The 23327-nt window shown below is 33.4% G+C and overlaps 1 protein-coding gene and 1 pseudogene across 6 annotated transcripts in view; one reads left to right on the top strand and one right to left on the bottom strand.

Annotated features, from left to right (window-relative positions):
- Positions 1-23327, bottom strand: part of TANC2 (tetratricopeptide repeat, ankyrin repeat and coiled-coil containing 2) — a 370672-nt gene that overhangs the window by 290202 nt on the left and 57143 nt on the right. For all 6 annotated transcript variants that reach the window (XM_077780437.1, XM_077780436.1, XM_077780438.1 and 3 more), the window contains one exon: positions 15141-15234. In XM_077780437.1, coding sequence (XP_077636563.1) covers positions 15141-15207 — 67 coding nt within the window. In that variant the 5' untranslated portion in view covers positions 15208-15234. The remainder of the gene's footprint in view (positions 1-15140; positions 15235-23327) is intronic.
- LOC144245052 (enhancer of rudimentary homolog pseudogene) lies at positions 7008-7306 on the top strand (annotated as a pseudogene).

Raw genomic sequence — 23327 nt, 5'->3', positions numbered from 1 at the left:
GCTCTGTGCTGACTGTCAGCTCAGAGGCTGGAGCCTGCTTCAGATTCTGTGTCTCCCTCCCTCTCTGATCCTCCCCTGCTCACGCTGTCTCTCCCTCTCAGAAAACAAAATAAAACATTTAAAAAAACAAAAATAAAATTAGTACCTTAAAAAAATTAATATGGCAGCTAGATGACAGTGAAGGCAGATGATGGTGAGTCAGAGAAAAAAGCATATTGATTCATTCAACAAATATTTATAAATCTACTAATTTCTAGATGCTAGAAATAAGACAGTGAACTTGTAGGGCTTATGTTTATTAAGGAGACAAACAATAAACCAAACCAAGAAAACCAAGTAAAATATATCAAAAAATGGTATCTATTATAAGGACAGAGATGCTAAGTGGATGGGAGTTTCAGCATGGCTGAAAAGGAATGGTAGGGGCTCAGTGAGGAGACTGAGGGGAAAGGCCAGTGAATAGTGTATGTATGTGGGGAAGCAGAGGGTATATGAGAAATCTCCATATCTTCCCTTCAGTTTTGCCATGAGCCTAAAACTGCTTTAAAAATAAAGTCTAATTTAAAAAGTGAATAAACTTCATTTTTGAGAGACAGAGAGAGAGAGACAGAGTATGAGCGGGAGAAGGGCAGAAAGAGAGAGAGACACAGAATCCAAAGTAGGCTCCAGGCTCTGAGCTGTCAGCAGAGAACCTGATATGGAGCTTGAACCCACAGACTGTGAGATCATGACCTGATCCAAAGTCAGATGCTTAACTGACTGACCCACCCAGGCACCCCAATAAAGTCTATTTTTAAAAAAAGAAGAAGGTTGAAGATTAGGCAGTGTTTATATTATCATGGGCTCTATAAATTTAGCCTAAGAATTTGAATTTTATTCTAAGATCTACTAACACTATCATAGGGCTCTAAGATTAGGGTTGATATGATCGGATGAAGTTTATTTAAGATCACTATGGCCACTTACAAAATCAAAGCATGGGTAGTAAGGAGGAAGACTGGTCTGCTACAGGCAGAGGCTCCAGTGAGATAAAGAGAAATCAGCAAAAGTTTTATCTACTATGTGCACTTGCTTGAGAATATAGAACAGAGGTCAGCAAATTCTTCCTTAATGAATCTGGTATTAAATATTTCAGTCTCTGTTCTAACCACAGAATTCTGCTCTTATAGCATGAAAGCAGACTTGGACAATTCATAAGCAAATGAATATGGCTATATCCCAATAAAACTTTATTTAGAAAAACAGGTGGTAGGCCAGATTTGGCCTGCAGGCCATAGTTTGCCAGTTTCTGATACAGAAGATGAAGAAATCCTATATTCAAAGCTAGGTCTCCATGCCCACTGATTCTCCACACAGGACTTCTACCAAGTTCACAGTGGCAACATGGAGGACTGGAAGCCTAACAACAGAGCTGATTACGATAGCATCAGATGTAATTAGCCAGGATCCTGCTAAATACTGACATACACACAGAAGAGATCTCACGCCAGACATATGGAATACATGTGAACTGAAGCAAACTAAACTATAACCTAGCCCTTATCCACTTCAACAGTCCATCAAATCCAAAAAAATCAAACTCAGATGTGTGAAGTGGGAAAATATGATCCATAATCAAATGATGAAATAATTAATAAAAGCAGATGCATATATAGCTTAGCAGGGACATCAGCTACTAAACTACTATTTTTAGCTACTATGTATAAGTTAAGAAAAAAGAGGTTAAAAACAGAAAAAACAGAAAAGATTGAAAATTTCAATAGAGAAATGTAATTTTCTTTAAAAGAACCAAATGAACATTCTGTTACTGAAAAACATTATCTGAGTTAGAATTAACTGCCTAGGCTTAAAGGCTGACTGAATACAGCAGAAGAAAGGTTCAGTAAACATGGAGACAGGCCAACATACATTAACCAAAGAGAAAAAAAAGTCCAAAGAACAAAAAGAACACAGGTTGATACACGTGAAGGCGAATATCAAAGAATCTAATATATATAAACTAAAGTTCTAAAACACAGATTAAAAAAAAGAACAGAAGAAATACTTTAAGAAATAATGGCTCAGGTTTTCTACAATTGATGAGACATCTCCAAAATACAAAAAAGAGAAAGAAAATCCTACACCTAGGCATATCATAGCCTAATACTAAAAGCCAAGATAAATTAAAAAAATTTAAAACAACCAGACCAAATTAAATAAATAAATAGGTCACATTATATTCCAAGTTTGGGAGGGATGGAGAAACACTGCAAATAATGAATGACCTCTCCTCAGAAAAAATAAGACTCAGAAGATAACAGAGTAACACCTTTAAAGTGCTGAAAGGAAAAAATTACCAATCTCAAATTTCATACCCAGGGAAAATATCCTTCAAAAAATGAAGGCAAAATAAAACATCATGGGAAAACAAGAGCTGAGATAATTCACTGCAGGCAGACCCACACTTCAAGGAATACAAAGGAAATTCCTCAGGGTGAAAAAAATTCCAGATATAACATCATTTTGTAAGAAGGAATGGAGCACACTAGAAGAGGTAAATATATGGGTAAATAAAAAGACATTTTTTTTAAATCTTAAGAAGACTACTGACTACTTAAAGCAACAATAATACAATGTATTGTAAAATATATACTATGGAAGTAAAATATAAGACAATGAAGTGTGCGATATAAATAGAACTAAATATCATTAAGGTCATTACAGTGCTAACAAAGTAGTAAAATAAAAATTCAAGTTAAACCATAAAAAGTTAAAGATGCATACTGTAATCCCTTGTGTAATCTCTTTTTTAAAAAATTCCAAGAAGAGGGGCGCCTGGGTGGCTTAGTCGGTTAAGCGTCCGACTTTCGCTTAGGTCATGATCTCGCGGTTCGTGGGTTCGAGCCCCGTGTCGGGCTCTGTGCTGACTGCCAGCTCAGAGCCTGGAGCCTGTTTCAGTCTGTGACTCCCTCTCTCTCTGACCCTCCCCTGCTCATGCTGTCTCTCTCTCTCTCTCCTAGAAATAAATAAAAATATTTAAAAATAAAAAAAATAAAAATAAAAAATTCCAAGAAGGTATAGTTAAAAGGCCAAGAAAATGGAAAGAATATAAAAAAATTTTTTTGATAAATCTTAAAGACAGAAAGCAGGACAAGAAAGAACAAGGAACATATGGAAGGCAAAACAAAGAGCAAGATGAGAAGCTTAAACCAAATCATATCAAGTTATATAGTCAATGTAAATGGACTAATTTTACCATTTAAAAATGGAAAATCAAACTGGACTTAACAAGACAAAAAATACATGACATTTATAAGAGATACACCTTAAATACAAATTTAAGGCAAAAAATACTGGAATTTCAATAAAGCAAAAAAAAAAACATAAAAGAGTTATAAAATTAGTAGTTTAAAAATTAGTAGTTTACTTAATAAATATAGTTAACTTTGTCTTATCAAAAAAATATATATTCAATCTCCAGACCTACTAGTTACAAAATCTGATCAAAATTCAGCAAAGAAAAATAAAAATTTTCTTATAGGGCCAGATTGTAAATTTTAGGACTGTGAGCTGTACAGGCTCTATCACAAATGTTATGCTATGTTCCAATAAAACTTTATTTACAAATACAGGTGGTTTGTTTACAGGAGATAGTTCACCAATCACTACTTTAAAGAGAAGCAAATGATCAGGCCGCATTTTCTAACCACCATACATTAAACTAGAAAATTATAACAAAGTATTAGTTAACAAACAAATCAATGACTCGGAAAATCTTAAGCTGATTACATTACTCGGGTTCAAAGGAAAATCAACAATTATGTACCATGTGAACAGTTAATAATGAGAATATTATATATAAAAGTTCATGGAATAGGGTAAAAGCTGTATCAGGAATATTCATCATGTAAACAAGAAAAACTAAAATGAATAAATCAAAGAGTTGCAAATTTGGAAATAAAGCTAATAAAAAAGGTAAGCCTGAAAGCTAAGAGTTAGTAAATATGAAAATAGTATTAGGAAAAGCTAAATTAATTTTAGATGACTATTATATATATAACTTTATGTACATTTTAAAATATCAATGAAATGGACAATTTCTTGGGAAAATAACAGACTACCCAAATTACCTAAAGGGAACCTAATTCTATGAATGACAATAAAACAGAAAATACTGTCCAAACTACCAATAAAAAACCTTCAGGAAACCTAGGTCAGCCATTTTTATGTATGAGTTCTACTAAACTTACAAGGAATAAACAATTTATATGATACATAAAGCACAGTGAAAGGTGTAAACCATGACAATTCACCTTGTGACGTTAGTGCAACTCTAAAACAACTCTGAAAAAAGGGGATGAAAAAAAGGGGGAATAAATAGATGTGAAAACTTAAGTGTGAGTGTATATGTCTATCTGATGAGAAGTGTTCCTCGTTTAATTACTAAACTGCTACAAATATCAGAAATATAAACAAAACCAGTCAAATCAAACTTGTTTCAAAATGCAATTTTAAGGTTCTTGCCACTTTTTTCATTCTCTAGCCACATTAATTTTTATAGCTCACTGCTGTCTACTGCCAAATAAGAATCCTTATTCTCTTTTATATGATCACATTCTGTCATTTCCTCTAATGACTTTTCACCTTAAATTCCATGACAACCTATCTTAACTGGCAAGGACAAATGAATTTCCTAAGTATCTCAACAGCCAACCACAAATTGGAAAAATTGATGGGCAGAAAAACAGAAAAGGAAATACTGTACTAGAGAAAAAAATATGACAGGTTTGGGTGATATTACAAAAAGATTTTGTAGCTCTAAATTAAGTAAGCAGAATCCTTTCCTCATATTAAATGGGAGTGTGGGTTTTCTTCTTATGTTTGTTTATTTTTGAAGGAGAGATAGAATGTGAGCGGGAAAGGGGCAAGCAGAGAGGAAGACAGATATCTGAAGTAGGATCTAGGCTCTGAGCTGTCAGCTGGAACTCAGGAACTGTGAGATCATGACCTGAGCTGAAGTCAGGAGCTTAACCAACTGAGCCACCTAGGTGTCACAGCAGTGTATTTTTTAACCAAATTTTGTTAGAACAAGTTACAAAAAAGGTAAAAACCCTTAAAAAGCATATGTTGTAATTTCATGGTTTATTAGTGAAATAAAACATACTGTCCCCAGAAGGGAAAAAGTATTTTTACAATATAATTATATTTGCATTAAATACTATTATATGTATTTCTTTACAATTTATTATGAACAATAATTATTCAAAGAGCAATGAAGATTTTAATTAACTTTAATGGCCCATAGACGCCTCCCCCACCCGCCAATAAAAAACAAAAAGGAAAAAGGAAAAAAACCCACCAGTAACAAATGCTTCTAATAAAGTACCTTATTTTTACAGATAATGTGACTTTTGCTCATGGGGGTATTTAAAGAGAATTTAACTCAAATTCAAGCAACCAGTACCCTACCTGGTACTTAGTAAAGTGTGATAAATTGGACTTCATAAATATTAAAAACTGTTGCTCTACAGAAGACCTTGTTAAAGGGGTAAAAAGACAATCAGTAGACCGGGAGAAAATGTTGGCAAACCACATTATCTAACAAAGGCTAGAATATATAAAGAACTCTCAAATCTCAATACACACACCAACCAAAATAATCCAATTAGAAGACAGTGAAAAGATATGAGGAGATATTTCACCAAAGAAATACAAATGGCAAATAAGCACTTGAAAAGATGCTCAGTATCATTAGCCAGTATTGAAATGCAAGTTAAAAGCATGAGATACCATTACACACCTATCAAAATAGCTAAAATAAAAATAGTGACAACAACAAATGCTAGCAAGGATGAGGAGAAACCAGATCACTTAAACAATGCTAGTAGGCATGTAAAATGGAATAGTCATTCTGGCAAAGACTTGGCACTTTCTTTAGAAACTAAACATGCAACTAAAATATGTTCTGACTCTACCCTCTAGACATTTATACAAAATAAATGAAAACATACGTTCACAAAAAACCCTGTATGAAAGCAATTCCACTCCTAGAAATATTCCCCCCCCCCAATTTAAAACAAACTTGGTTGTACCACAATGTTCAAAGTATCATTATTCACAATAGTGAGGAAAAAAAAAAGGAAAAAACCCAAGTGTCTACTCACAGATGAATGGACAAACAAAATGACATATACATAAAAGAAATATTATTCAGTTATAAAAAGGAATGAAGTTCTGATACATGCTACAACACAAATGAACCCAGACAACATTATGCTAGACGAAATAAGCTAGACAAAGAAGGGCAAAATAGTATGATTGTACTATGTAAAAAACCTAAAAAGGCAAATTCAGAGAGACAGAAAGTAGATTAGAGGGTACCAGGAGCTAGAGGGGGAGGGAAATGGGGAGTTATTGCTAAATGACATTGGCATTTGTGTTTGAGATAATGAAAAATTAGGAGCTGACAAAGTTTTGGGCAGATGGTGATGATGGCTGTACAACACTGTGAATATAATTAATGCCACTGAGTTGTACAATTAAACATGGTTAAAATGGGGAATTTGTTATATATATTTTACTACAATAAAAAACTTCACAAAATCAGTCTATGGCCTGTGACACCAGGGCAACACCTAGCAAAAGAGACCATTTCAATATTCAACAGCACAGAATCTCCGACAGAAAACAATTCGTACCTGAGACAAGCTAATAAACAAACTTTACAAAACACATGAGGAAATAACCCACCAGGAACAAGTCATAAAACAGAAAACAATAGCCTCGCAAGCATTTAATACGATGACACAAGAAAACATAAAAATTTAACACCTTTATTGTATCTCTAGCTCAGGTCTCAATCAAGGGCAGATTCTGATTGTTTGAAAATGTAGAAGGTATCCCTCAGTCATAATGGCAGTTTGTCCCACAATGCATTGGGCAGTTTCAAAAAATGAAAGTAGCAGCTGCAGCTAAGCTCGAGCGCGGTGGCAGTGTGGGCAGCGGCTGCAGCGAGGGAGTTTGGTGCGATGTCTTGCACCATTTTGATGGTGCAGTCTACCAAGAGGCCAGAAGGCAGAACTTACACTATTAATCTGTGAATGAGTGCACGGAAGGCGTCTGTAAAATGAATGAATCTGAAGAGAAGAGAAGGAATCCCAACAGCCCCTCTATCACGTATGATATCAGTCAGTTGTTTGATTTTGTCGATGATCTGGCAGACCTCAGCTGCCTTGTTTACCAAGCTGATACCCACATATACCAGCCGTATAACAAAGACTGGATTAAAGAGATCTATGTGCTCCTTCCTCAGCAGGCCGGGAAATAGTTGAGTTGGAAGCAGTAGGGGAATAGGAGTGGGCTTGGAACACAAGTGTGTACAACATGCTATAGTGGAAGCTTTGTGTTATAGGAATCCTGTTTCCATTTTGGTATCCCTAGCCAGGACTGAATGTATTAGATAAAATGTGAGGATCTTGTTCAATCTGAAACCCCCAGGGCCCCCTTTCTCCCTCCTCTCCCCCCTTTTTTGTACTTAAACATTTTTATGATAATTTAGATGGAAGTTGTTTGTCAGTTAATGTTGGTTCCAATCCTTCAAACTGTTCATATCTTCTTTATAACATTCACTATACTAATCCTTCTTCAGGGGGGTGGGGGTGGTGACAGTTCAGTTAAATGTCTTCAAGATAAAGTCTTAGTGAAAAATGAATAAATGTTCTTTAGCTATTAAAAAAAAATGAAGGTCAGAGCAATAGTGCTCTGACCTTATTAATATGCCATGGTTTTCCTTGCTCTCTGTCCTGGACACATCTAGTCATGTTTAACTATGTGACCAGATAAAGTTAGCTCTAGTGCCTTATAAGTCACACCCCCACCAAAATCAATTATTCTTTTTCATCCTCAGTTATTCTCATTCTTCCACAGAACTTAATTATTTTAACCAATTAAAAATGAACCTGTTGCTGTCCTTGAATGAAACTGCAATAAATTTAAGTGTAAATCAAATAAAAGGATTGTCTTTCCATTTGTCTAACTCTTACAGACTTCAGTGAGATTCCCTGTCAAGTTTATCCCTGAGAATATGATAGTTATCATTGTGAATGTAAATTTTTAATTTACATTTCTAATCAGTAAATACTGGTAGAGCTAAAAGTGTCAACCACCTGCCAAATTATTTTATTTCTAGTAGATATTTACTGGATTCTCTAGGGTTTTCAATTCATTTAAAAATAAAGATGACACTGTCTTTTCTTTTCCAATCTAATTATTTTACTTTCTTGTCTTTATTGTATACTAGAATTTCTAAACAATTGTGAAAAAGAGTGGTAATAGGAGGAATCATGACCATGTTTCTATTTTAATAAAAGTGGCTGCTGTATTTCTTTGTTCAGTATGATGTTTAGTTTTGGATTTGGTGACTAGCCTTTATTATACTTAAAGTAGCTTTTTTTCTATTTGATGATGTTTTTAGAGTCTGTTCAGTTTTATAAAATGCTATTTCAGAATATGTTACAACAATGTTGTTTTAAAAAAAATTTTTTTCTAAGTTAAAAACCTGTTGATTTTCTGATATATAAACATCTTTTCATTCCTGGCATAAATTCTACTTGTTGTAGGACATAATTAGCAATTATTTATATTTAACTATAAGTTTTACTTACTTACTTAGGCTCACTTTTCTTTCTATACCTCCTGCCTTCTTCACCTTTATTTTTTACTTTGCTGGGAGATAGCCTCAAGTTTTGTTCTCCCAACAGCTACGTTACACTAGGGTACTATGCTTTCTGAGTTCTCAAATATGTGAAATTAGCAGTTACTTTTCCTGTTCATACTTGAATGATGGTTTACCATTACAATGATGTAATGATACCAAGTAATGACATTAACATCTATCAAAGAAGTATATTTTAACTTTAACTATTTACTTGCATGTTTAAAATAATAAGACAAAAGTTAAAAAAATATATAAAGATAACTTTTAATTTTTTAATATTTATTTTTGAGAGAGAGAGAGAGAAAGACAGAGGGGGGAGGGGCAGGGAGAGAGGGAGACACAGAATCTGAAGCAGGCTCCAGGCTCAGAGCTGTCAGCATAGAGCCCGACGTGGGGCTCAAACTCACAGACGGTGAGATCATGACATGAGCTGAAGTCAGAAATTAACCCAGGTGCCCCTAAACATATAACTTTTAAAAGACACAGAAACACATATATTTCCTTTATAACTCATAATTTAAAAGATTCACACAATTGTTTTTTTCATAAAACCTAAGGAGCATCTAGTCCTACATGTATCAAGAATAATTTTTACATGAAAATTTTGAAATAAGTTATAAAATTCAAAACTGGTATTTACATGTGCTTAGGGAAAAAACATTGCCTGAGAAAATTCATTTGTTATTTTTGGGTATAAAATTTATTTCTGTAAAGTATTTATATAGTGGCCTACAAAAAGTGCAGATCAGCAATTTAAAAGACACATTACAACAGACAATTTCCCTTTATTACAAGTTCTTTTTAAATGAATATTAAGTTAGTTTCCTAAAACAAAACAAATAATTATGCTTATGAGAAAACTTACCTTATTAATCTTAAATATAAGCTAGGAGCAAAAGTTAATATAAAGAATAAAGTCCACCCAATCATTCATTAACTGTTAAAGAAAAAAAGTAATAATGAAAACACTAATGGTGTCATTCCACAGGCATTCTTTTTTTAAAATACAAAATTTATTCTTGCTTTAGAATTTCCTGCCTTGGAGTACGTTTGAAAAAAGCCATGCTGCTTCTCTACAAATATGCTTCTTATCATACAGAATACAAAGCACTATTTTTATAACTACTCTAACTTATAACTACACTAAATTATAAACATTTTACATGAAAAAAACATGGAGAAAAATAAGTAGGAAAGACCTCCCAAAATCATTATTGATATAATTAAATACCTAGTAAATTAAAAGGAATTAGCTTTAATACTACAGTAGAACCTTGACACGTATGAATTTAATAATATCTCTGCTAGAGTAATACTGACTCTGAAGCCTAAGATGTAATAATTTTCCTAAAGTGCAAATATGATGCCTACCTTTAATCATAATTGTATGTATACATAAGTCACTTATGTGGCACTAAGGTCAAAAAGTCTATTCACAACTGCATCCTAATGTGGCTTTATTGATTTCCACTAGTATCTTATAAGAAGTAATAGTTGTTAAGTGATAGAAAATGCTAGTGCTGGTATCAAAAGTAAACAAGTGAAGGTATCTAAGAAAATCATGGTTCTAGGCCAGAAAATAAATTTGGGATAAACCATTTCTTTAGGTGTCAAATTTAGAAACAGTTTGGATCTCTGACCTCTATGAGAGTGTGTGTGTGTGTGTGCGCGCGCGCGCGCACAATTAAATAATTACCAGTGGAATGATGCCAATTATTATTTGTCTTCTGCCAAACTCAAACATAACTAAATGTAATGTAGTTCTCTGGATTGGAATCTGAAGCATAATGAGGACATTAATTGAAAAAGTAATGAAATCCAAATAAAGATCTGGAGTTTAGTAAACAGTAGTGTACTAATGTTGGCTTCTTAGTTCAGACAAATGGACCTGGATAATATAAGATGTAATAACAGGTAAAAGTAGGTAAGCAGTATCTGATAATTATTTGTACTATCTTTACAACTTTTCTTTAAATCCAAATTTAACCCAAAATAAAATGCTTACTTCAAAAAGTAAAACAAAATAACTAGACACACGAAGAAATGAAATAACATTCGTAAAAACCAAAAGAAAGAGACAAAAGAAACAGAGACATTTAGTTATCAGACACAGATTTTACTATATTTAGGGAGATAAGAGACAAGACTGAGAATGCTGACAAAGAACTGAAAACTATAAAAAGAATCAAATGGAGTCTACCGGCTGACTGTTTTTTACATTGAAAGGGGGAAAATCAGCATCCATATAGTAGAAAAACCTGGAGAGCACCTTGATTTGGTGATCGATATCACTAATGAGAGACAGATGTGTGCTTCCAGCTGTGATACTCCAAGAAGAAAAAACATACATTTAAGTAACATTCAGATCACAGATACATACTCTGAGTCTAGTCATTTAAAAAAAAAATCAAACACAAAATAAAGGGCATTCTGTTTATCTTTAAAAAGAGAGCCTTTATTCTTCAAAAATGTCCAAAAAAGGCTGAATATTTAAAATTAAATGAGAATAAAAAGGCATGACAAGTAATGCAATGCCTTATCCTGATTCGATCTCAGAAATAAAGGAAATTACTGGGCAAACTGACAAAATGTGGAAAATAAATGGTAGATTAGATCAAAAGTATTATATCAATGTTAAACTGAGATTGATAACTATACTGTGGTTATGTAAAAGAACCTCCTTTCCTTAAAAAATTCACACTAAAAATTTTAAAGAGTAAAGGGCCATAATGTATTAAGTTACTCTCAAGTGATTTTTTAAAAGTAAGTGGGAGAGAAAGGATAGAATTGGGGAGAGAGGGAGACAGAACATGTATGTACATATAGAGAGAGAATGATAAAACAAATCAGTGTTAAGTTAGTAATTCATGAATCTGTGGACGGATATGTGGAGTTCTTTGTACTATTGTTGCATCCTTTCAGTAAACTTAAAATTATTTCAAAAAAATGTTCAATTGGCAAATGGAATTTCTAGGACTGAAATACACAGAAAACTAAAATTAAGAACTAAATACATTTAATAGCAGGTTAACATACCACTGAAGAGTGAATTAGTGAACTGTAAGATACATCTAAAGAAAATATCCTACATAAAGCATATAGAGAAAAAGGACAGAAAGATTTTAAGAAACATAAACGATATGCATGTGGTCTGACAAATGCATAACCACAGTCCTAAAAGCAAAGGAAAGAGTGAAAATGAGGGGAGAAAAAAATCTCAAGAGATAATGGATAATAGCTTTCCAAAACTGATGAAAGACAACAGCCACAAATTCAAGAAACATTATAAACACAAATAGAAGATGAACAAAGATGGAAGAAGGTATTGTGCTAAGTGAAAAGTCAGAGAAAGACAAATACTGTCTTGGGTATTTGGTATGTGGAATCTAAAAAACAAAATCAACCAACTAACCAAACAACCAAATAGAAACAAACTTGTAAATACAGAGAACCAACTAGTGGCTGCCAAAGGGAGGAGGTGTGGGGATGGATGAAAAAGGTAAAGGAGATTAAGAGGTACATACTCTCAGTTATAAATAAGTCATGGAAAGGAAAAGTACAGTATAAGGAATACAGTCAAGAATATTGTAATAATGCTGTATGGAAACAGATGGTGACTACACTTACCATAGTCCAATCACTCTGTTGTATACCTGAAACTGATGTAACATTGTATCTCAACTATATTTTAATAATAAAAAAAGGAAACCACTTCTAGGCACATCACTGTAAATCTAGATAACTAAAAACAAGGAGAAAAAGATCACCTTTAAAGAGGCAGCAATTAAGACTAAGAGTTGACTTCTCATCAGAAATAATTCAAGAATCCAGAAAACAATGAACTCTATTTGAAAGTGCTGAAAGACAACTGCCAATCTAGAACACTACTCCCAGCAAGAATATCCTGCAAAAATCAAGGCAAAATAAAGACATTTCCACATAAACAGAAGCAAAGTAAATTTGCCACATGAAGGAAACAATAAAGGGTCTTCTCCAGACAAAAGGAATGGTGACCCCATCTAGAAGAAGTGAGGGATGAAGGAAGGAATGAGAATCAATTAAATGATCAAATATATAGGTAAACCTAAATAATGGCAACTACATAAAACAACTATAATGTCTTGCAGAGTTTAAAATACATATAGGTGAAAAGAATCTAAGGCTCTTGCATTGTCTAAGAAGAAAGTAAAAATACCATTTGACATCAAACTTTGATCAATGTTTTAATCTTTAAGGTAACCATTGAAAGAAGTACAGGAATATGTAACGTCTAAATCAAAAGGAAGAGATATGGAATAATAAAAGGAAGAGATTTGATCAATCTAAAATAAACAAAGAAAGGAGAAAGAATGCAGAACAGGCAGGACAAATAGAAAACACATTTTATGTTATATTTAAACCCAAATATACCATTGGTTGAATTAATGTGGATTAACCAATATCTCCTTTAAGAGAAAAACTTGTCTGAATAAATTTAAAAAAAGAAAGCTCAACTATATACTACTAGCAGTAAAACCATACAGAAATGCTGAAAGTAAAAGAATAAATTCATAGTCTGCAAGCACTGTAATCAAGAGAAAACTAGGATAGCTACAGTAATATGAGACAAAGTCAACTTTCAAACAAAAGACATTATTAGAAATAAAGAGGACATTTAATTATGGTAAAACAAATTCACCAGGAAGATAGAGCAATTCTAAATTTCAGTGTGTCTAATAAGATAGGTTCCAAATATATAAAGCAAAAACTGTCAGGAACCAGAAGGAGAAATAGACAATACCACAATCATAGTGTGAGATTTAATCATATCTTTCTCAGTAAATAATTTCTTTAAAATAAATCAGAGTATAAAATATTTGAATACCACCATTAACAAAACTGACCTACACTAGACCCAACAACTGTAGAATCCATATTATTTTCAGATGCATCCACAATATTCACCAAAAACTGACCATAAGCTGAGCTGTAAGGCAGATCTCAACAAATACCAAAAAAAAAATAGGGGCATCTCCATGGCTCAGTTGGCTAAACATCTGACTTCGGCTCAGGTCATGATCTCAACAGTGCCTATGTCCGAGCCCAGCGTCAGGCTCTATGCTGACAGCTCAGAGCCTGGAGCCTGTCTCAGATTGTAGGTTTCCCTCTCTCTGCTCCTCCCCTGTTCATGCTCTTTCTCTCTCAAAAATAAACAAACAGTAAAAAAAATTTTTTTAATAAAAAATATGTATCAAAAAATAAAATAATACAAGAGAACTGTTATCATGGAACCTGAGTTAATAATAAGAAAACCAGGAAAGCACCAACTATTTAGAAATTAACAATTACACTTTTTTTTTTAATTTTTTTTAATGTTTCTTTATTTATTTCTAGGAGAGAGAGAGAGACAGCGTGAGCAGGGGAGGGTCAGAGAGAGAGGGAGACACAGACTCTGAAACAGGCTCCAGGATCTGCGCTGGCAGNAGGGAGACACAGACTCTGAAACAGGCTCCAGGCTCTGAGCTGGCAGTCAGCACAGAGCCCGACGCGGGGCTCGAACCCACGAACCGCGAGATCATGACCTAAGCGAAAGTCGGACGCTTAACCGACTAAGCCACCCAGGCGCCCCTAACAATTACACTTTAAATACCTACGGGTCAAGAAGAAATTACAATGAGAGTTAAAAAAATTTTTTAAGTGTATAATAATGAACATACCATCAATGTAAACTTATAAACTGCAGAAAAATTAGAAAATCAATAAGATTGAAAGAATAAATATCTACAACCCATTAACAGAAAACATTTAGTACATTTCTCATCAATATTTCTCAAAAAAAAGTATATATACAAGTTTGTTTGTTTTTACCTTAAAAGTTTATGAATTATCTGTTATTCTTAAAATAGCCTTTATGAACTTTATTTTAATGATTATAAAAATCTAAATTTATATTTCACTTTCTGTACAACCCTTTGAGTAAAGTTCCTATTTTTACAGTCTCACTCCTCAAAGGGTGCCTAGGACTGAAATAATGTCACATGTTAATTCAAAAAATAAATTTAGGTCTAGAAAGTGTTTAAAAAGTGGTACACAGATGCATTACTCCCTCATATATTAGAAATAAATATGTTTCATCCACAAACTCTTTTACCTGACTGGTCCTGGTAAGTATTTAGGTGTTCTTAATTAAGAGTGGCAGCCTTACGGCACCTGGGTGATTGTGTTAAGCATCTGACTCTTGATNCCCTCTCTCTGCTCCTCCCCAGCTCATACTCTCTCAAAATAATTAAACAAACCTTAAAAATTTTTTCAAAAAAGAGTATGGTAGCCTAAAGAAATGTAAACTTCCTTTTTTTAATTGACCATTTAATAAATAAATAAATAAAGTTGTAGCATCAATTCAGATCCCTCAAAGAACTTTCCTTTCTAAAATAGCATACAGAATAAATGTAGAATGGTCACTTACCACTTGACCTGTTTTTACGACTTGATTTCCCTCCAGTAAGAAGCATCTTGAGACTATTCCGAAACATGGTTGTGCTATTCTAGTACTCACAAAACTGTAAAAGATAATATGGGAAAATGTTAGAAACCTGGATTTTCTATTCAAAACACTATTAATAATTAATCTTAAATGCACTATAAGGAATTAACTATGTCTAAATATATAGTATAGAAATTTTAATGGTATGAGAAAAACATTTAGTTAATTTAACTTAACTAAACATTTAAGTATTTCCTTAAAAGTACACTGTAATACTTTGAGTACCATAAAAGATAAAGGTAGATATCACTGAGAGCACACAGAAGTAGAAGAAAGAATTAGGTAGCTATACAGTCTACCCTTTCACTTGACTCTGTTTCTTGGACAATTTTCCCATATGCCCGACACACACACTCTCTCAAACTTTAAGAGCCTAGAAACTTAACAGCAGTGCATATTCTCCACTGATCAAGGCAGAATTCCACCTCAAAGACCACTAATAAGTTAGTGTCTTATCCTCTTTATGCCCCACTTCTATCAAAGGAAAATTCTTCCAGTTGTGCTTTAGATTTTATCCTCTCACCTCCTCAAGGATTTTTAGCCAAAACTCATCTTCCTTTTCTTTCTCACAGAGCATTAATTCTTTTTCTTTGAATCATTCTAATCATAACATAAACATGTTAGTATGTCCTAACCAAAAACAAAAAGCAAACCTCTCTCTTTATTCCCACATGATCCAATTACTGCTCCTATATCCTTACTCTTCATTGCAAAATTTCCAAAGTGTTGTTAGTACTTGGTGCCTCCAGCAGATTGAAGAGAATAAACTTGAACTAAAACAGATGTTCCAAAAAATATCCAAACCAAAGCAGTGAGAAATAAAAGTTGAAAAAAGTAAAAGAGAAAATAGAGGCCTACGGAATCCACTGAAAGCTTCTACCACACATATGACTGAAATCCCGGAAGAAAAGAGAGAGAATATAAGACAGAAAGCAGTATCTGAAATGATAACAACCAAGAACTTTCTAACATTAGTGACAGACATAAATTCACATCTTTAAAGGCCTAGAGGAAAAAATAGATTTCAATAAGCAACAATAAGGGTGTCTGGGAGGTTCAGCTAGTTAAGCATCCAACTCTTGATTTCAGCTCAGGTCATGATCTCATGGTTCATGACACTGAGACCCTTGTTGGATTCTGTGATGAAAGCTCTGAGCCTGATTGGGATTCTCTCTCTCCTTTTCTCTCTATCCCTTTCCCACTTGCACTCTCTCTCTCAAAATAAACTTTAAAAATAAATAAATAGTAAGCAACAATCAACAGACTGAGAAATAACTTTAGACAGAAATTATGAATGGCAGAAGACAATGGAATCACTTCTGAAAAATTCTGAAAGAGGGGCATGGGTGGCTCAGTCAGTTGAGCATCTGGCTCTTGATTTTGGCTCAGATCATGATCTCATAGTTTCATGAGTTTGAACCCCACAATGGGCCCTGTGCTGACAGCTCAAAGCCTGCTTGGGATTCTCCCCCCTCCCCTCTCTCTCTCTCTGCCCCTCACCTGCTCACACACACAGTCTCTCTCTCAAAATAAATAAATAAACTTTTTTAAAAAATTCAGAAAGAAAATAGGTGTCAATCAAGAAATCTATTCAGTTTAAAAATATGTTTGAAAAATGAAAACGAAATAAAAGTAATAACAAACAAGAATGGATCAGTAAAAGAAATACTAAAAATGAATTCTTCCAATAGAAGGAAAATGATACTAGGAAAAAACAGAAACGCAAAAAGAGCCATAAAAAAAGGTAAATGTTGGCAAACATGAACAATGATCATGAACAATGACATAAAAATAATTATATTACTAGCTTGTTAAGTTTAAAATTTAAAAATGCATGAAAACAATTTTTAAAAGTTGGAACTGGAGTAAATGGAGTTAAAGTTTCTAAGATATCTGTATTATGCAGGAAGTGGCAGAAGTAATAATCTACATCATATTGCAATAACTCAAAATTCATGTGTTAATTTCTAGGATAGCCATTAAAAGTTAACTGAGGTGAGAAAAAGAAAATTAAAATATTTCATTGAACTAAAGAAGGTAAGAAGAGAAAAGGCACAGTGCACATCATTAAAATACAAATAGTAAAATAATAGCTTTAAACTCAAATTATAGTTATTATGTTAAATATTCACTCTACTGTAAGACTATTTATGGTCACAGAAAGATTAAATATAAGGTAATAGGAAAAAGTGTACTATCTAAAAAAAATTAAAAGGAAGCTGTCATAGCTATGCCAATATCAGAAAAGGTCAACTTAAGACAATAAGCACTACTAAAAACAAAGCTTAACTATATATAAAGCCAAAAAAAAAGTTCAAAAAACAAGACTATTAGATGATACAGACAAATCCATAATCATGTGAGAGATTAACACACCTCTGTCAATCACTACAAGATCAAGTAGGTGAAAAAACATTTTTTCACTAAGATACAGAAGATTTGAACTATATGACTAACCAACCAGACTTAATATAATAGCACATTCTTCCAAATAAAAACAGAATATAGACTATACACAATACACATACCAAAATGGACCACATGCTGAATCATAAAGCAAGTCTCATCAAATTTCCAAGGACTGAAATCTCTGAGAGAGATTCTCTGACTACAAGGCAATTAAGCTAGAAGTGAATAATTTTTAAAAGTTGAGAAACTCCCCTACTGCTTGAAAATTAAGCGACATACTTCTAAATTCCCCATGAGTCAAGAAAATAAAAGTATATAAATCATTTAATTTAATTGTGAAATTTAAATATATTCACAATAAGTTACATATAAACTATGGAAACATATAGAATGAAACTAAAACAATACCTATAAATAAATGTAAAGAAGAACGCACGTATTAGAAGAGACAAATGAAAATCAATATCTAAGCTTCTATCTCAAGAAGTTAAAAAACACATAGCAAATTAAAGAAAGTAGAAGGAAAGAAAGAGTAAAGAGTAGACATGGATGATACAGAAGACAAATTCAAAATAGATCAAATCAATGAGCCAAACACTAGATTTCTGAAAAGTAGTAAAATTAATAAGCCCCTAACAAGGCTGATCAAAACATAACAGAGAAATTACAAACATAAGAAAGAAAATAAGAGACATCATTTCAGATATTCAAGACTTTTTAAATTTATTTTTTGTTTATTTTTCTGGTAATCTCTATAGCAATGTGGGACTCAAACTCACAACCCTGAGAGCAAGAGTCACATGCTCTTCTAACTGAGCCAGCCAGGTGCCCCAGATATTAAAGGCTTTTTTTTTTTTTTTTTTCCATTTGAGAGAGAGAAAGAGAGAGAGAGAGAGGGGCAAATACTCAGCACAGAACCCAACACAGGGCTCAATCCCATGACCTGAGCCAAAATCAAGAGTAGGATACTCAACTGACTGAGCCACCTAGGCATCCCTTAAGGGCTTTTTTAAATAAGAAGATAATATAACAACTTTACAACAAATTTAACATTTTATTTGAAATAAATTTCTTGAAAAATACAATTTACCAAAACTGACACAAAACTGAACAGAAATTTTGGAGCAGGCCTATCTCTATTAAAGACATTGAACTTATCAAAACTCCTCCCACAAGGAAAACTACAGGGCCGGATTACTTCATTGGTGAAGTCTACCAAACATTTAAGAAACAAACAATACCAATCTTACAAAAATTCCTTAAGAAAATAGAATACTTCCAAACATATTTTATGAGGCCAGCATACTCTTAATCCCAAAACCTAACAGAGATTACAAGAAAATTACAGACCACATACCTTATGAACACAGAATCAAAAATCCTTAAAGACACTGAAAATTACAAAAGGTTACTTAAAAAGAAAATTATGGAATACTTAAACACATAGAGCTATACCATGTTCATTGAGTGGAAATTCATTGTTGTCAAAATGTTGATTCTCCCTATGATGTTCTAAAGAGTCAACAATCTGAAATTCCAGCAGTCATTTTTTGGAGAAATTGAGAAGCTCATTCTAAAATGCATAGAGTAATACAAAGAGCCTAGAATATCCAAAGCAATCTCAGAAACTAACAAGAAAAGCTAAAGTGTTTGTTTATAGGACCTGAGTTCATGACTTACTCTAAAGCTACAGAAATCATGACAGTATTGTACTCTTGTAAGTATCATCAGGCAGATCAATAGCACTGAATAGGTAGCCCAGAAAAAGACCTACACTTCCATTTTTATTTTTACCAAGTCATTAATGAGTAAAGGAAAGTATTTTCAACAAATAGTGGTGGAACAAATAGATATTCACTTTAAAAAAATTAATCTTGATCTGTGCTTCACACTAGACATGAAAATTAATTCAAAATAAATCAAGCACTAAACATCACATAAACGCTTAAATCATAAAGCTTTTAGAAGAAAACACAGAAGAGTATCTTCATTAGAGATAGGCAAAGGATTCTTAATACACAGAAAATAATAATCATAAAAGAAAAATCTGATACATTTGGGCTTTATTAAAATTTTTAAAAACATCTGCTTATAAAAAATTAGTATCACCAAAATGAACAGGCAAGTCAAAAATGGAAGAAATTATTCACAAAACACATATCTAACATAGAACTGACATCCAACATAAAGAACAACTACAACTCAGTAAAGAGACCATCAAAATTTTTTTTTATTTTATTTTTTTTTTTATTTCTAGGAGAGAGAGAGAGAGACAGCATGAGCAGGGGAGGGCCAGAGAGAGAGGGAGTCACAGACTGAAACAGGCTCCAGGCTCTGAGCTGGCAGTCAGCACAGAGCCCGACGCGGGGCTCGAACCCACGAACCGCGAGATTACGACCTAAGCGAAAGTTGGACGCTTAACTGACTAAGCCACCCAGGCGCCCCGAGACCATCAAATTTTTAAATGGGTGAAAGATCTGAATAGACACTTTTACAAAGATGATATATGAATGGCTAACACACATGCTGAAAGAGATAACACAATTTGTCATTGGGGGAATGCAAATTACAATGAGCTACTACTATGCTTCGCTAGAAAAGCAAACTTTTGAAAGACTGACAATATCAAATATTGACCAGGATGAAAAGCAACTAAAACTCTTAATATATTGTTTTGGTATAAGAGTATAAAACTAAGCATAAAACTAAGCATATACCTTACATATGGCTCCACCCATTATATAATCCAAGAGTAATTAAAACATGTGCATAAACATATAGGAGAATTAGGAGGAACTTAACTGAGGAACAAGGGGGGAAATGGTGGGGGAAAGGGAGAGAGGCAAACCATGAGAGACTCTTAAACGCTGACAAAAACTGAGGACTGATGGATGTTGGGGGGAGAGGGCATGGGCATGGAGGAGAGCACTTGTGGGGATGAGCACTGGGTGTTATGTGGAAACTAATTTGACAATAAACTATTTGTAAAACCAATAAAATAAATTTAAAAAAAGAAAAAATAAAACATGTGCATAAAAAGACTATAACAAATTTAACAGCAGCTTTATTCATAACGCCAAAAAGTAACCCATGTGTCCATCAATAGGAAAATAGATAAACTGTGAAATTTTCATACAGGATACTACTCAGCAATAAAAAAGTATGAACTATTCATATATTCAACAACATAGACAAATCTCAAAATATAATATGCTGAATAAAAGAATCTAATATTAAAGTATATGCAGTAATCAATGGTAGAAAAAATCAAGAGTAACGATTGTCTCTTGAAGGCTGATGTAAGTATTAATTGAGAAAAGGCACGAGGAAATTTTCCAAGACAATAGTAAATTCTGTATCTTGAAGGAGTTTGGAATACACAGATACATGCATCTATCAAGATTCAGTAAATGTTCACATCGGATTAGTTTATTTTTGAGAGAGAGAGAGAGAGAGAGAATAAGCAGGGTAGGGGGAAAGAGAGGGAGGCAGAGGATCTGAAGCAGGCTCTGTGCTCTGTGCTGACAGCAGCCAGATGCAGGGCTCCAACCCAGGAACCGTGAGATCATGGCCTGGACCGAAGTCGGATGCTTAACAGAATGAGCCGCCCAAGCACCCCTCAGTTTTCATTTTCTCAAAAGACAATGAACAACTATTTTCTTACGTAGAAGATTTTCTATGTACACCCAAGCGTCAACAAAATAAGTAACACATTCTACATGTATGATCTCTTTTAGTCCTCATCAAAACCTCAAGGTGGGTGGTATGTGCTTCATTTTAAAGAAAAATTTGAGGCAAAGTGAAATAGCATGCTCACAGTTATACAGCTAATAAATGCTTAAGACAATATTTGAACCCATGCTTTCTGTCCTCCTCTTCAGTGCCTATTCTTATTCAAGGGACACAATCTATTTAAAACATTAACTGAAACTATAAAAGTTCTAAATCTAGTGATTCTAATTAAGTCTCAAGTATTATTCCATTTGACTCTGGTTTTTGAAATAATGCCTTTTAACTTATTTTACCTTAATCTAGTGAGTTAAGAAAAAAAGAAATACTGTTACAGGCTGGCTTTAGTCTTTGCAAACGTACCAAGAAAAATTATGACAAAACACACTAAGGAGGAAAAGAAAAGATACCCTAATTTATTGGACACTATGACATCCTACCCAGATCCCTATCACAGGATCAGAGCACAAGTTCCTCAGGTCTTAATGGCTCAGAGCTGTTCTCACCTTCAGAGAATGATCTAGGCTAACTAGAGCCACCAATGACTTATTAACAGAGGGGTACAAACGACCAGCTCCTTTAACTCAAAGGGGTCAACTTTGTTGTATGAAATATGTTCCAAAGCCCTCACCCACCTCTTCCTATGCTTGACTTCTCTTCAAATACTCATCTGTAAATGATATATACCTGTTTATTTGTTGCCAGTTTCCCCACTAGAATATAAGCTCCATGAAGACATGGAAATTGCCTATTTAATTCATTGTTGCAAACCCATAACTGGAGATTAGTGCCTGGCAAACAGTGGATACCAAATAAATATTGATTGAATTAAATCAATTTTATTTCTTCAGTTTGTATATCACTGTCTAAATCAAATCCCATATAAGGGAAACCTGGCCTTACTCTTTTTATCCCCAATGCCTAGCTCACGGGAGGCTCTCAATACTTCTTGAATGAGTAAATAAATGAATGAACAATTGAGCAAAGAACTTCATTCATGAGATTACTAACATGTTAAAGAGGTAACGGGACACAATACAAGTAAATTTCAATAGACAAGAACAGATTATGAATTAACTATAACAATGGGCACTCCTTAGCGTGATTAAGCACCAGGGAAACACAGAGAAATTCTAGGCAAGTTCAAATATTTATATGAGAAAAAAACAAGCAAATTCTAGTTATACTTCAAACTTTTGCATAACTCAGAAGTTATATAACTTTGAATACATATGTACAGTTTTTCAAAGGAGAAACAAAATAACAGCACAGATTATGAGACTAAACCATTATTTAAAATTTACTAAGACCAGAAGCCCAACATAAATTAAAATCTCACATCTAAAAATAAGCCAAGATAATATTCTAAGGTTAACTTAGGTAAAAACATGATGATGTATGCAATAAAATAATTACAATGATCACTTTTTGAAGTATAGAGACTTTTTTCTTTGCTAGTCCTAAAATATTTTATAAAAGTTGACTGAAATATATAAGAATGAAATGAAACATAAAATACGTATTTAAAACTAATTATCCATCTCATAGTTACACTTTGATAAAATGACTTTCTTATTCAAGATAACACATAACCGGAAAATTTATTGTAATAAAATATTAATATAGAAACCCCACAAAATTGAAGCTAAGTGGGAAATGGCAGTTTCATCTAATTGGATTTATGATAGTAATATATGGCTAATTTTCATCTTACTTTTCCAAATTATAATCCAAATTTAAAAATGATAACTCTTGCAGGAAAATCATCAAATAAATTCCTGGCCAAGTCCAAGTCTCTGGCAATAAGATAACAAACAAGGCCCCCAGTCATTTCTAATTGTCTTATACTTAACTGACTCAAACATTATGTTATCTGCATGGCCCCCAAGCATTTTAGGCTTGTGACCCCAGATCTAAACTATTCAAGAAAAGTACTATTTTCTTAATGGTCCAGCAAGGCTGGAGACTCAA

This window comes from Crocuta crocuta, unplaced genomic scaffold (genome assembly GCF_008692635.1).
Source record: "Crocuta crocuta isolate KB4526 unplaced genomic scaffold, BGI_CrCroc_1.0 scaffold288, whole genome shotgun sequence".
NCBI lineage: Eukaryota > Metazoa > Chordata > Mammalia > Carnivora > Hyaenidae > Crocuta > Crocuta crocuta.
This window is presented reverse-complemented; position numbering and strand designations above follow the sequence as displayed.